The sequence below is a fragment of the Phocoena phocoena genome, chromosome 4 (genome assembly GCF_963924675.1).
Source record: "Phocoena phocoena chromosome 4, mPhoPho1.1, whole genome shotgun sequence".
Taxonomy (NCBI): domain Eukaryota; kingdom Metazoa; phylum Chordata; class Mammalia; order Artiodactyla; family Phocoenidae; genus Phocoena; species Phocoena phocoena.
Genome location: NC_089222.1, coordinates 144706392 through 144718574, shown reverse-complemented (window position 1 = coordinate 144718574; position 12183 = coordinate 144706392). Strand labels below are relative to the sequence as shown.

The window sequence follows — 12183 nt, the reverse complement described above, 5'->3', positions numbered from 1 at the left end:
ACCTGTGATAAATTTGACTTCATTCAATTTCCAGACATAAGAAACTACCATAAACATTTTGGATTTCCCCTCCATTTTTTTCTCCTCTAAATATGTAAGTAGTTAGAGAATTTCATCCTGGGATCAGACCCCAGCACAAAAGTCAACCAAAAATCAGGGAAGCACTGACTCACATTCCCCCTCCAGAAGGTGAGAGGGAACGCTACATTACACACGAAGCAAGGGCGCCTTCCCTGGGCTCCGAGGCTCACCACGTGGATGAGAGGCTTTTCTGACAGAATCAAATATCTCTTCATTCACAAGGCTTGGTGGATCTGTAGGGCAATCATCAATTTTTACAATAAAACAAACTTACGTAAGAAACCCTAAACTATCATTAGATTCTGAACTTCTAATTTGCCTAGTTTATTAGTTTTAAACTGTACATAAGGAAGGTAAATTTCTGAAAAGTTTAATTAAACATACAAGCATTTATCTTCTTTGTACACTTCTCCAATTTCTACAAATGAAAACCATGGGGTGGGGGGCGGCGGCCGGGATCCCCACCTTCATCTGTTAAGCGAGCTAAGACCGCGCACAGAAAGCAGCTGCTCCGCTCTATGTTCACTTTGCCCTGCGCCTTCCCGCCCCACACCTCCAGCAGGTGGCATATACGCCAGGACAGTGGCAGCTGCTGCAGAAGCCTCCTTCTCCCCACCGCGCACGCGTCTGAGGTTACTCGTGAGGCCCCGCCCTCTGCTGGACCGGCTACATTCGCATTAATCTGGTCAAGTTCAATTCCAACCACACTTTCCCAGTGAATTAAGAGTTCTCTATTTCTTATGTACAAAAATACATCGCTTTGGAGAGCTGGAAAAGGTTTAATACATACAACACTTATTTACAAGCTGTGACTTTCACACCAATAAAAACGAACACATGTTTATTTTGTCCTTGATTTTTGGTGCAACTTAAACATTACATCAGTTAGTTTGTACTTTTAAAAATAATAAATCGACCGATATGTACAATTAAATGTACAACCTAGAGCAGAGTAATCCTTTTGCATGGTATGACTGCAATGTAGTGGACAGCAGAGAATAACAGTCCAAGACTTTCGTCCTTCCTACAACCAGACTAGAAATACACTGAGAAGACCCCTCTAATCGTCATTTAAATGGAACCTCTTAATTTCTGAGACTTAAGGTGCGAAAGAAAAATATTCATCATACAGTTACATGTAAAGACTAAGTTTAAAGGTGAGAGAAAAACAACGTACTAACCCCCACAGACACTATGACAATTAAAATAAATATATACTTAATTCCATGTGCATATAATACCTTATCCACATCGGGGGAGAAGGGAGAAAGGGTTCCAGAAACATTGACTTCCAAATTATCTCAACACCGAGCTCTTTCTCATGCCCTGGTCTAGTCTTAAAGTACCTTTAAAATGGCTCCAGCTGATGAATGCTCCAGGTCCGCCCAGTTTGACATCCCAAGGCACAGAAGGGGTTTTGTTCTTTCCCCACCCACCCCCCCAGCGCCATCCCCCTGCCCAGAAAGGGTGTTATTCTAGAAAAGCACAACTAGAGGAGCTGAGGTAAAGGACTGTGTTTTACCCCTTAGGAGACATACAAATCCACCTGGTCCAGAAATCGGGCAGCCGTGTGACCAGAAAGGCACACACGTGTCACTAACAAGCCTGCGAGGCCTGCTGCGCGTCTACCTGAAAGAGCCCTGGGCTTCCACAGAGAACCAGCAGATGACAGGCTGCTCAGGTGAGAGCGCTAGAAGCTCTTTCCTGAGCAGAGGGTGAGGGAAAAGGCGGGGCTCTGGGCAAACACGGGAGGACAGCAGCACAGGAACGGGGCGATGAGAAAATAACAAGGCATCTTACACCCCAGACAGCACACAAATAACGATGCAACTCAGCTGACCAGCTGCTGTACACTGAAATTCTCTGATGCGTCCACGGCCAGGCAGAATCACCAAAAGTCTGGTTAGAGCGAGACAGTTACAATCGAGTCAGGATCCCTTCAAGCGTGCGCGCACGGCCGGTCTGGGGACTGTGAGCCCTGGGCGTGGTCACGTGACGCTGACTTCGAGAACATGGTCGTCTTGGCTGGGGATGACCAGGACCTGCGTGCCCGCGCTGGCATTGAAGGCCTGGCCGGGGGGCAGCGCCCGGAGCCGGGGCATGGGCAAGCCCTTGTGCTCGCTGCCGGCCACCGAGCGCGTGCTGCCCCTGCTCTGGACGCTGCCGCTGTCCAGCTGGTCGTCCACGTGCTTGTCCACCGAGAGGCTGTCGTTTTCTATCCAGCTATCTGGAAAGCGCACAGGAAGTCAGATGGAGGCCGCCCCGCGCCGACCTCTCCCCACCCCGGGGAGCCGCCAGCCTCCCGAGTCACCCTTCAGGGCACAAGGATGTCAAAGGCGGCCTCGCCTTTGAAGAGAATGTAGCGCCTGGGTCCTGGGCGGACTGCTCTCCAGACCAGGGCTCAGCACGTGTAGCCCTGACCAGCGTCTGGCCCTGGACACGGGCTGTTAGCAGCAGGCCTGTCCCCATGCTGGTCTGTGGCCGCTCCGCACGGAGCTGCCCCTCCCACACGGGTGGTGCCTTCACCGCACAGTCCTTACCAGCATCCAGTTGTGACGAGTGCGCTGAGTGATGGGGCAGGTATTTAAACAGCCTGACGTCGGGGAGGGGCAGGTAACCCGCAAAGAGGGGCATCACCTCCATGTGGACTCTGTGAGTGGCCCGAGCAGCCACAGGCATGGAGATGACCCCGGAACTCTTCCCGCACACTGCCCAATTGCTGCTGTTGTCGACAACTGAAACGAAGAGGGAAAGCACCGTTTTCACCCCAAAAAAGGACCTTCAGTGTTCACCCCAAAATAAGAAACGTCAACAGTCTCACACTCCACAATGCGAAGTCCAGAACCGGAGCGTATACTCTGTATCTCGATGCCTTGTAACTGCACCTCAAAGTAAAAAACAGCTGATTTAATAAGGAAGATACAGGTTGGGTGCACAGGGAAAAACCACTTTTTCCTCCTCCGGTTAAGAAATGAGCAGTGACTCAATTCTGCACTCAAATCCCCGCGGAAGCGCCATGTGATGCTTCAAGAGCACGGTCGCTCCGGCTGCAGAGTGGGGGCGGGGCAGGGAAGCTGGCTCCTCTGGGGGTGGGTCTGACCCCAACTCTGCCAAAGAAGCCTCTGATGGGATGGGAAGAAAAGATGCAGGTCAAGCACTTAGTTCCTCTACGCGTACCTCGGAGAGGCTTACCATATGGCAGGTGCTGTTACGAACGCTAACTTAAACCACGACTGGGATGTGATTCAGTGCGATTCGAACACCTAACCGAGCAGTCATTCAGAAGTTAAGGAGGACAGGTGTTGCTTGTCCTCGAGCAGCAGGTGACCTTGCACAGAGGTCAGAGCATCCCTGCCATGGGACACAAAGCAAGAGCCCAGGAGCCCATGACTAGACGCTCCACGAGCAAAGAAGGGGTGGCAGAGGGCGAACTTCCCACAGGTGGGGCCGGGGGGCCTTGGAGGATGGGCAGAAGCCAAAGCAGCATCGCGGAGGGGCACACCGGAGCAGTGGTTCTCCGCGCTGGTCCTCAGGGCACCCGTGAGGGCACGTTCCTGCCTTCCTCAGTGTTGACACGCCCTCTGGTGGGAAACGCGAGGGCCTGAGTGTGAGCTGGGGCCCCACGTGCACTCAGAGTCCAGGCATTGTGTTCTTCGCCACCACAGACTCACAGGAAAAGACCGCCAGTTTTAGTTAAGGATGCCCTCATGAAGCAGTCAAAATCAATTTAATTTTATTAATTCAACCCTTTCGTACACATCTCTTTTTCTAACTTTAATTTTGAGATGATTAGAGACTCACAAGAACTTGCAGAATAGTAGAGAGAGGTCCGTGCACCCGTCACCCTGCTTCCTGTAACATGGGAAGTGGGCCTGGACACAGCACAGGCCGCCAGGCCACTGAGCTCGCTGGGGCCTCACCAGCGAGCTCGTCAGCCTCAGGCATCCGGCAGACGCCTGCTTAAAAATGAAAGGCATGAGCCTGGCACTTCAAAGAAGTTGCCCATGATACAGTTCAAAACTCTGATCAAAAGTTAGCATTTTGGAAAACCTGCCTTTGCCACTGTGAGCTTGGCAGGGTCCCGGCACTCCAAGACTCTCGTGATGGGCCCAGCGTGAGCCTGAGGCCAGCACAAGTTTGTGGCCCTGAACCACGAAAGGGGCCGCACAGTTCAGGAACCGTGTTTCGCAAATGACGGAGGCGCAGGGCTACAAAATGTGCCCGGGTAAAAGATCCTTCCAAGATGCAAGGCAGATGAAAGGACTGAATGAGACAGCACGAAACGCTCACTCATGTGATTTCAGATTCCACGTTGTAGCCAGGCTGTCAAAAACTACCGCTTGTTGAGTTTTGGTGGAGTATCAGAGAACATCCAGTTATCTGAAGGCTGTTCAGAGTCCTGCCTTTACCAATTACAAATCTGTGCGAGACTAGAGCTTCTTCATCTACCTCAACCAGTACGGGACATCACCAGATTGAACGCAGCAGACAGGAAAATTCAGTACCTGCCATGAGCCAGACGTTAAAGAGATTTGAAAGGCTGCAAAACGCCATTCTTCTCGCTCTATTTACTGTTCTGGAAAATAGTTCTTTTTCAAGAGTATTATCAGGTAATGGCTTCCCTGTTGTTTTAAAATAAGTAAATAAATATTTGCCTCCTTAATTACTTTTAGAGCATTAATGTCCTGACGCCAAAACCTGAGAACCACTACTGAAGAAGCCCAGGCCCAGGAGGAGTGGGGCTGCAAAGGGGTGTCTGGCAGAGACTGGGGAGGGTGGAGGGCCCGGGCATGTCAGGGTCGGGGTGCAGGTGGCGGGTGAGGGGAAAGGGAGTGAAAGGAGGCTGGAGGGAAAGGGCAGGAGCATGACTACAGGACGCCTGGCCTGCTCAGCGACGGGGTCTGGGCTCTGCTCCGGGGGGATGGGCCTGACTCACGGGTAGACAGGACAGGGCAGCTCTAGGCACCGCTGTGTGCTCAGCCCTGAGCCCCAAGGCTGTTCGAATGGCTGTTAGGAGAACGACTCCAGAGTAACCGGGCTCAACATCCCGTGGGCCCAGGACCATATCATACACTGGAACATTCAATTCAGAATTGGCTCTTTCCAATTCTAGAACGTTCTCTCTTCAGACGAGGAACACTACACTTTGTGGATGGCAGGGATGAGCACAATAGCCAGTGGAAAGCAGCCTCTAGACCCACCTTCGTACATAAGCTTCGTTGAAAAATAGTCCTCACGTTCCGTCAGCGCCTCATCCTTGTCCGCGTCCGAGAGGTCCGAGAGCCGCGTGATGGACACCTCCAAGGAGCAGAGCGAGCCTGTCTTACAGAGCTCTGTCCCTGGAGGGGGCGATATCTCCGCTCTCACACTGTATAAGGTCTGGGCGAGAAAGGAGAGAGAAGGGCACAGGAGACATAAGCCATCTGAAGAAATGTTGTTTGGGGCCACCACGGTGCCGCCCGCAGACTCGAGAGGAACGGACCAGAGGAGGAGCCGTGCGTTCGCTGCCCCTGACCGCCGACTCCCTGTAGAGATGATGCCCTCGGGAAGCCCCGCCTCAAGAGCCTTAAGCTCTCTTCCTAACGAGAACGCGTGCAAGCATCTCAGGAGGAGGAAGGACGGCCCGTGACCCTGCATGGGCCTGTCACCCACAGTCAGGGTCAGATCCTGCTTCAGGAGCCTCCGCCATCCATCGATCCACGTTGATTTATCTGCCCAGGCTACTTTAAAGCAGATTCCAGACCTGTCACTTCACCCATATATACTTCAGGATGTGTTACTAAACAGTACGGACGTTTTCTTAACAAAACACAATGCCATTATCACAACTAGCAAAATTAACAGGAGTTCCTTGGAAAGGTCCATAATGAACCTTCTCCATAATGCTTCTTTCTCCGTGACCTGTCTGGTAGTCGCACGTGTTCACACTTGCCCACCACCCGGGACAAAGGCCTCAAGCCCGCACAAGGGATCACAGCCCGGGCCCCCCACACGTGGCTGCCCCCCTTCTGAAGGAGAGAACAGCAACACCAAAGGGGCCGATGGAAGAGGCCCTGGCCCGAGAAGCTCACGGCCGGAGCCCACACGGTCCGCAAGGGCTGCGAGGGCGGCCAGACGAGCGCGACTGTGCTGAGAGCTGGAGAGGCAGCTCCAAGTGACAGAGTGACGAGGTGGCTGCGCTCCTAAGTGTGTGTCCTTGCACACGGCTTCCTGGCTGCTCTCGGGAAGGAGGGGCGGCTGAGCCTAAGTCAGCAGCAAGGGGCCTGCTGACAGCAGCCGCGGAGGCTGCGGGTACGGTGCTTAGAAGTAAGCTCCCCAGAAATCAACTCGGCAGATTTTCAACAAGGGTGCCAGGACCATCCAACGGGGAAAGAAGGGTCTTTTCAACGAACGGCATAGGGGCACCACATGGAAAGAATGAATCTGGACCGCCACCTGTCACTATACATAAAGTTACCTCAAAGTAGATCGTAGACTGAAATGTAAAAGCTAAAACTATAAAACTCTTAGAAGAAAACATGGGAGGAAATCTTTTTGAACTTGGGATAAACAATGATTTCTTAGATCCTACACCAAAAGTACAAGAAATAAGAGACTAAGGTTGGACTTCACCAAAATTAAAAACTTTTGTGCTTCAGAGGAAACCATCAAGAAAGTGAAAATACAACCACAGAATGGGAGAAAATATCTGCAGATCATATGTATGATAAGGGACTGAACATACAAAGAAACACTTACAACTCAATAAAAAGACAACCCTACTAAAACATGGGAAAAGGATATGAATAGACATCTCTCCAAGAAGACACACAAATGGCCAAAAAGCACAGGAAAGATACTGAACACCACGGGACATCAGGAGAGACCAGCTCACGCCCACTGGGATGCCTGTGATCAAGGGGCAGCAAGAACAAGTGTTGGTGTGAGTGTGGAAACTGGAACCTCACAGGTTGCCCGAGAGAATATAAAGTGATGTTTCTTTAAGAAACAGTTTAACAGCTTCTCAAAAAGTTAAACACAGAGCTACCATATGACCCAGCAACTCCACCGAGGAATTTACCTAAGAGGATGGAACACATACATACACATAAAAGCTTCCACAAGGATTTTCCCAGCATTATTATTCATAACAGTCCCAAGGTGGAAACAACCCAGATGTCCAGCCACAGGTAAACGGAAAACAAAATGTGGCCTATCCACACAATGGAATATTATTCACCCACAACAAAGAATGGAGTCCTTCCTGAACATGCTGCAAAATGAATGAGCTCTGGAAACATCCTGTCACGTGAAAGCAGCCAGTCTTGAGAGGATCGCACATAACACGACTGCACCTGAACAGGCAAAGCCCAGGCACACTTGCCTCTGGATCAGGGGTGGCCCAGGGTGAGAAGAGGAAGGAGAGGGGGTGAGTGTGAACGGGGCACAGGCTTCTTCTTGAGAGGATGAAAAGTGTGCTAAAACACGATCATGGTGCCGGTAGCACAGCTCTGTCAACACGCTAACTTCACTGACGTGCACACTCCAAATGGGTGAACTTCATGGTACAGAAATCAAATCTCAATGAAGCTTTTTAAAAAACGTGGTATCTGGGGACTTGCCTGGTGGCGCAGTGGTTCAGAATCTGCCTGCCAAAACAAGGGACACGGGTTCGAGCCCTGGTCTGGGAAGATCCCACGTGCCGTGGAGCAACTAAGCTCATGTGCCCCAACTACTGAGCCTGTGCTCTGGAGCCCGCGAGAGCCACAACTACTGGGCCCACGTGCCTAGAGCCCGCGCTCCGCAGCAAGGGAAGCCACCGCAATGAGAAGCCCGTGAGCAGCAACGAAGAGTAGCCCCCGCTCGCCGCAACTAGAGAAAGCCCACGCGCAGCAACGAAGACCCAGCGCAGCCCAGAAAGAAAGGTGGTGTCTGTATTTCTTATCCTCAGAATACCGGTTTTGAAGACAGCAATCCACCAGGTATTTTTCTCTGGCCTGTAACTAAGCTTGTTCAGTTCGAAAGGAAAATTTTTCCTATGCTCAATTTGAGAAGGAAGCAAGAAAGACAGAAAATAGTGGAAACTGCTAACTAGTGTTAATCGTCTGCAGTAAGGAAACCAGATTAAATGTATGCAGACTCTTTACCACATGAATAATTTCATGTTCAGCTGCTGTGAACAGCACAGCAAAAAGGCACCTGTTTGCCCAACAAAACGAGGAACTGTGCTAGTGATTATGTTTAACTCTAAGGCTAACGAGGAGAGCTCAAGGGAGCAGGAGGGTCGAAACAAAGTCTTCTGGTTGGAAGGAGGTGTCGAAAAAACTGCTAACGTCAAGAGCTATACAAACACCTTCTCAAATAAAGTGTCTGACGATCTCAGTCGTAAAGAGAAGAAAAGGGAACACCCCAGAGTTGTGTACCCACATTTTGATTTACCTAACACCAAACCCAATCATCTCAGTACAGAAACAAAACACAACTACTGCCTTTGCTCACCTAGGTCTAGGCTGCTTTTAGCTCCACACCTAACATGCAGGTTAAAGAATATCTGCCTCAAGCAAGTTTCCACAATACTTTCAGTTTTTCTTCTAAAAAACTAGAGACACAGCAGCTAACGCTCAAGATAAAAGGACTCTAAGAAACGGGTGCAGGACACGACTAAGTCAGTGCTAAGGCAGAGAAAAGGGAGGAGAGGCGGGGTCCTGTCTCTGGAGACGACCGCGCCCAGCGGGAGCCGCGCAGGAGGGCACGAGTGTCAGACCCGCCACCGGACCGGACCTCGGGCTCTAACTAGCCAGCCAGGGCCTCCAGGCCCCAAGTGCTGGCTCTTTTCTGCGACTGGTTGCTTCATTATATTGAAAGCTTTTGTCTGATTTACAGAAGGTAAAGAATATGATGCCGTCTTCCATCTCGCCACCACACAAGCCCACCAGAAAATAAGGCAATACATACCAAAAAATTGTCCACTTGAAATTCATAAGTATAGGGCTTTAAGGAGACAGACAGCCGCTCCTCAGAAGCTGGGGAGAATCCAACGGAGAACCGGCAGTGCAGGGAGGGGGGAGGCTCCTGTGTCCACTTCAGCTCCCAGACAAAGAACACCGCCTGCCTGCTGTGGATGCGCTGCAAGGGAGTCGGCCGTCACTGCCCGCGCACGCGACACAGGCGCTCAGTCCAGGGGGCGCCTCCCGCCAGGGGGGCGAGAGGGTCGGGGGAGGCGGTCCCCCAGGGCCTGCTTCCCCACACGCCGCCTGCACTGCCCCGCCCGCCTCCCCAGCACTGCCCTCAGCTGCCCTCGAGGAAGACTGCCTCAAACTGGTCAAAAGGGTCTCAGCCTTTGTGATTCCATAAGCTCTACAGCACAGGGGATTATTTTAAAAAGCATAAAGAGCAGTTACTAGTATTCAGTATCCCATACATTCCCAAAGTGGGAAATGTCACCAAACAGTTAAAGGGACATCCTTACACCCACGCCAACTACTGTGTATCTGCCACTAAGTGAAGTGAGGAAGGGAGCTGGCACCACCTCGGGCAACAGTCCATACCTACAAGCACAGTGACAGACCCGGCAAGCATTTGAAATGGGTCAAATGCTGGGAAAAACCCTTTGAAAATGCTAAAGATCAGACATCCATTAAGAAAACCTTTGATCTTCTAAACACTCAGCACTGACTGTCTAAAAACACACGCAACCAATGAACAGAAAAGACAGGGCCAGGATTCAGCCAGACAGTGTGAACGTGAACGTGACTCCTTTACAAAGCTACCCCGACACGTGAGAGCCCGTCGCTGGGCAAGGCAGTCATGTACGCGGCAGCCACTGTTTCTGGCGGTGATGGCGTCCCCGCAATCAGCATGCGACTGACCAGGACAAGCTTGGATAAATCTGTGTGTGGAGTCTGACAAATGTAAGATTTACTTTTTCTAAAAATACAAATATCACCCTATTTCTTACTCCACGTGCTGTGCCACTCGGCCCACAGCGAACCGCAAACACGCACATCGCAGCAACACAGCCGCATGTCAGCGCGTCGTTCCCTACACGGAAGGGCTCAGCTAAAGCACACGGTCACTTCCATCAACATCACTACACTCTTGCTCTCCTCTGCGTTCTGCCGAGAGGTTTGTGCTCGGCTCTCGGAAACGGTTACCTGTTCGGATTCCGTGTTCAGCGGTATTAGTCGCAGGTCGGTACTATCACCAGTATCCACAAGATGACTATCTGACAGCTGAAAGTCGAGTTCTGACAAATTCTGGACACACACTTGAACATATTTCCTAAAGGAGAAAAATAATAAGATTTTGCCATTTAAGAACTTTATCAAATACATTTTGGCTGTATTAAGAAGATGTTCTGTAAGGAATCAAAAAAGTGACACAGGAAAATAAGAACCAGTTGTTAACATGTATTTCTACTTTTAATTTCACATGTAAAAGTGTCAGAAAAAAAACAAATCTTTCTATGTAAGCTATCGCTTAGGAAAAATGGGTCTAAGAATATTCTGTTTTGGATACTTTATTACACGACTGTAAGTGATTTTCCTAAACATACAATAGCTTGCAATGAGTCATGGAAGAAAGAGTAACGATTACTCTTCATCTACAGAAGTAACGGTTACTCACTGACAAACAAGGTCAGCACGGAATTCACTTGAATCTCTGTTACCCGTAAAGAGGAGTTTTGAAAAGCCAGGCTCGAATAAAGCAACCCAGGTTCTCTGTAGAGCTGCTGGTGTTTCTAACCGCCACACACTGAGTCTCCTGACGCGGGGACAGGTGAAGCACAGGATGACACCTGCAGACTTCCTTGTCAAAAAACTGAATCTGAACCTAGTCAAGCCTCTGAAGCAGCAGATCTCAACTGGGGACAATGTCTGGGGCCATCTGTGGCTCACACTAAGGGTACGGAGGGCGAGGAGTGCCCCTGGCAGAAAGCGGGGGGCCAGGGGTGCTGCCAAACAGCCACAACACAGGGACCTGACCGAGCGTCGGGAGTGCTGAGACTGCAAGCCCCCCTCTAGAGGTGACAGACAGCAGCTGACAGGGAGCTACTCACACAAACCCACGAGGACGTGACCAGGGGAATCCAGAATGGCAACTGACCCAAGTCTGGCAACGGGCCAATGGCTTGAAAACAGGGAGAGGAGGGATAAGAAGGGATCTCAGAAACAGAGGGGACTGTGTTTGAATCCCACATCCTACAAACCAAATCTGAGTATGGGCTGGGCGCTACAGGACCCAGGGAATTACTGCGAATTTTAACAGGTGGACAGTGGCATCATGGCCATGAGAAAACATGCTCAGCGTCACCAAAGCCAAGCTCTGAACAGTAGGGCCTGCAGGTAGGGGAGCCTGGGAAAGGGGCCCGAGGTCCTTTACCGTGTCCCGGATGACAGCAGGGAGTGCGTGGTCCTGAAGGGCATGCTGAACGTCAGAGAGATGACGGTGGAGTAGATGGACCACGGGCAATCGATGGACACCTGAGGAGAGACGGGGGACAGGCGTTCAGACCCCTCATCACACGGGACAGGCACCGCCACCACCATCCATCCAGATCTGTGGTGGCTGCCCATTTCCTAGACATTTGATGTCTTTACCATTTCTTATCCAGAGAGATAAACCCCATTAAACATATACACTAACAAAGGAGAGATAAATGAGCCATCAGCACGGTATCAATGGCTCCGAGCAGACGCCGCAGCCCGCAGCGCAGACCCTACCCCGTTATTCTCACGGGCGTGTGGCCACAACGCCAAATGTGTTTTTCATGTGCAGGAGGTTATGACAAAGTGCTTTTAGTCACTCATGTGCAGATGGTACTAATCAATCATTAACTATTACAAATCAAGTGAATTACCCAAACTCTCAATCCACAAGACACTGAATACATAACTGCAAACCAATTTGGGGCTGTCGTGTGGACCAATAAGCTATTAACTTCCTTAAGGGCAGAAACCAGTTCCCAAGCTTGTATTTTATTTCCCCCCACAAAGGAACGTACTGAGTACAGAACGTGCGCTTATTGTTGTAAGTAGCATCTTTGCCTCCTGAACTCTGTTACCAGATAAGGAGGGAAGAAATTTCAAGGACTGAAAATTAAGACATTCTTTTTGAGATCCT

General features: G+C 50.5%; 1 protein-coding gene across 1 annotated transcript in view; it reads right to left on the bottom strand.

Annotated features, from left to right (window-relative positions):
- Positions 1-2069: 2069 nt before the first annotated feature.
- Positions 2070-12183, bottom strand: part of TRAPPC10 (trafficking protein particle complex subunit 10) — an 88613-nt gene continuing 78499 nt past the window's right edge. Inside the window, exons 18-23 of the mRNA XM_065876295.1 lie at positions 11443-11543; positions 10215-10341; positions 9016-9186; positions 5283-5460; positions 2622-2816; positions 2070-2308 (exon numbers count right to left, since the gene is read on the bottom strand). Coding sequence (XP_065732367.1) covers positions 2070-2308; positions 2622-2816; positions 5283-5460; positions 9016-9186; positions 10215-10341; positions 11443-11543 — 1011 coding nt within the window. The remainder of the gene's footprint in view (positions 2309-2621; positions 2817-5282; positions 5461-9015; positions 9187-10214; positions 10342-11442; positions 11544-12183) is intronic.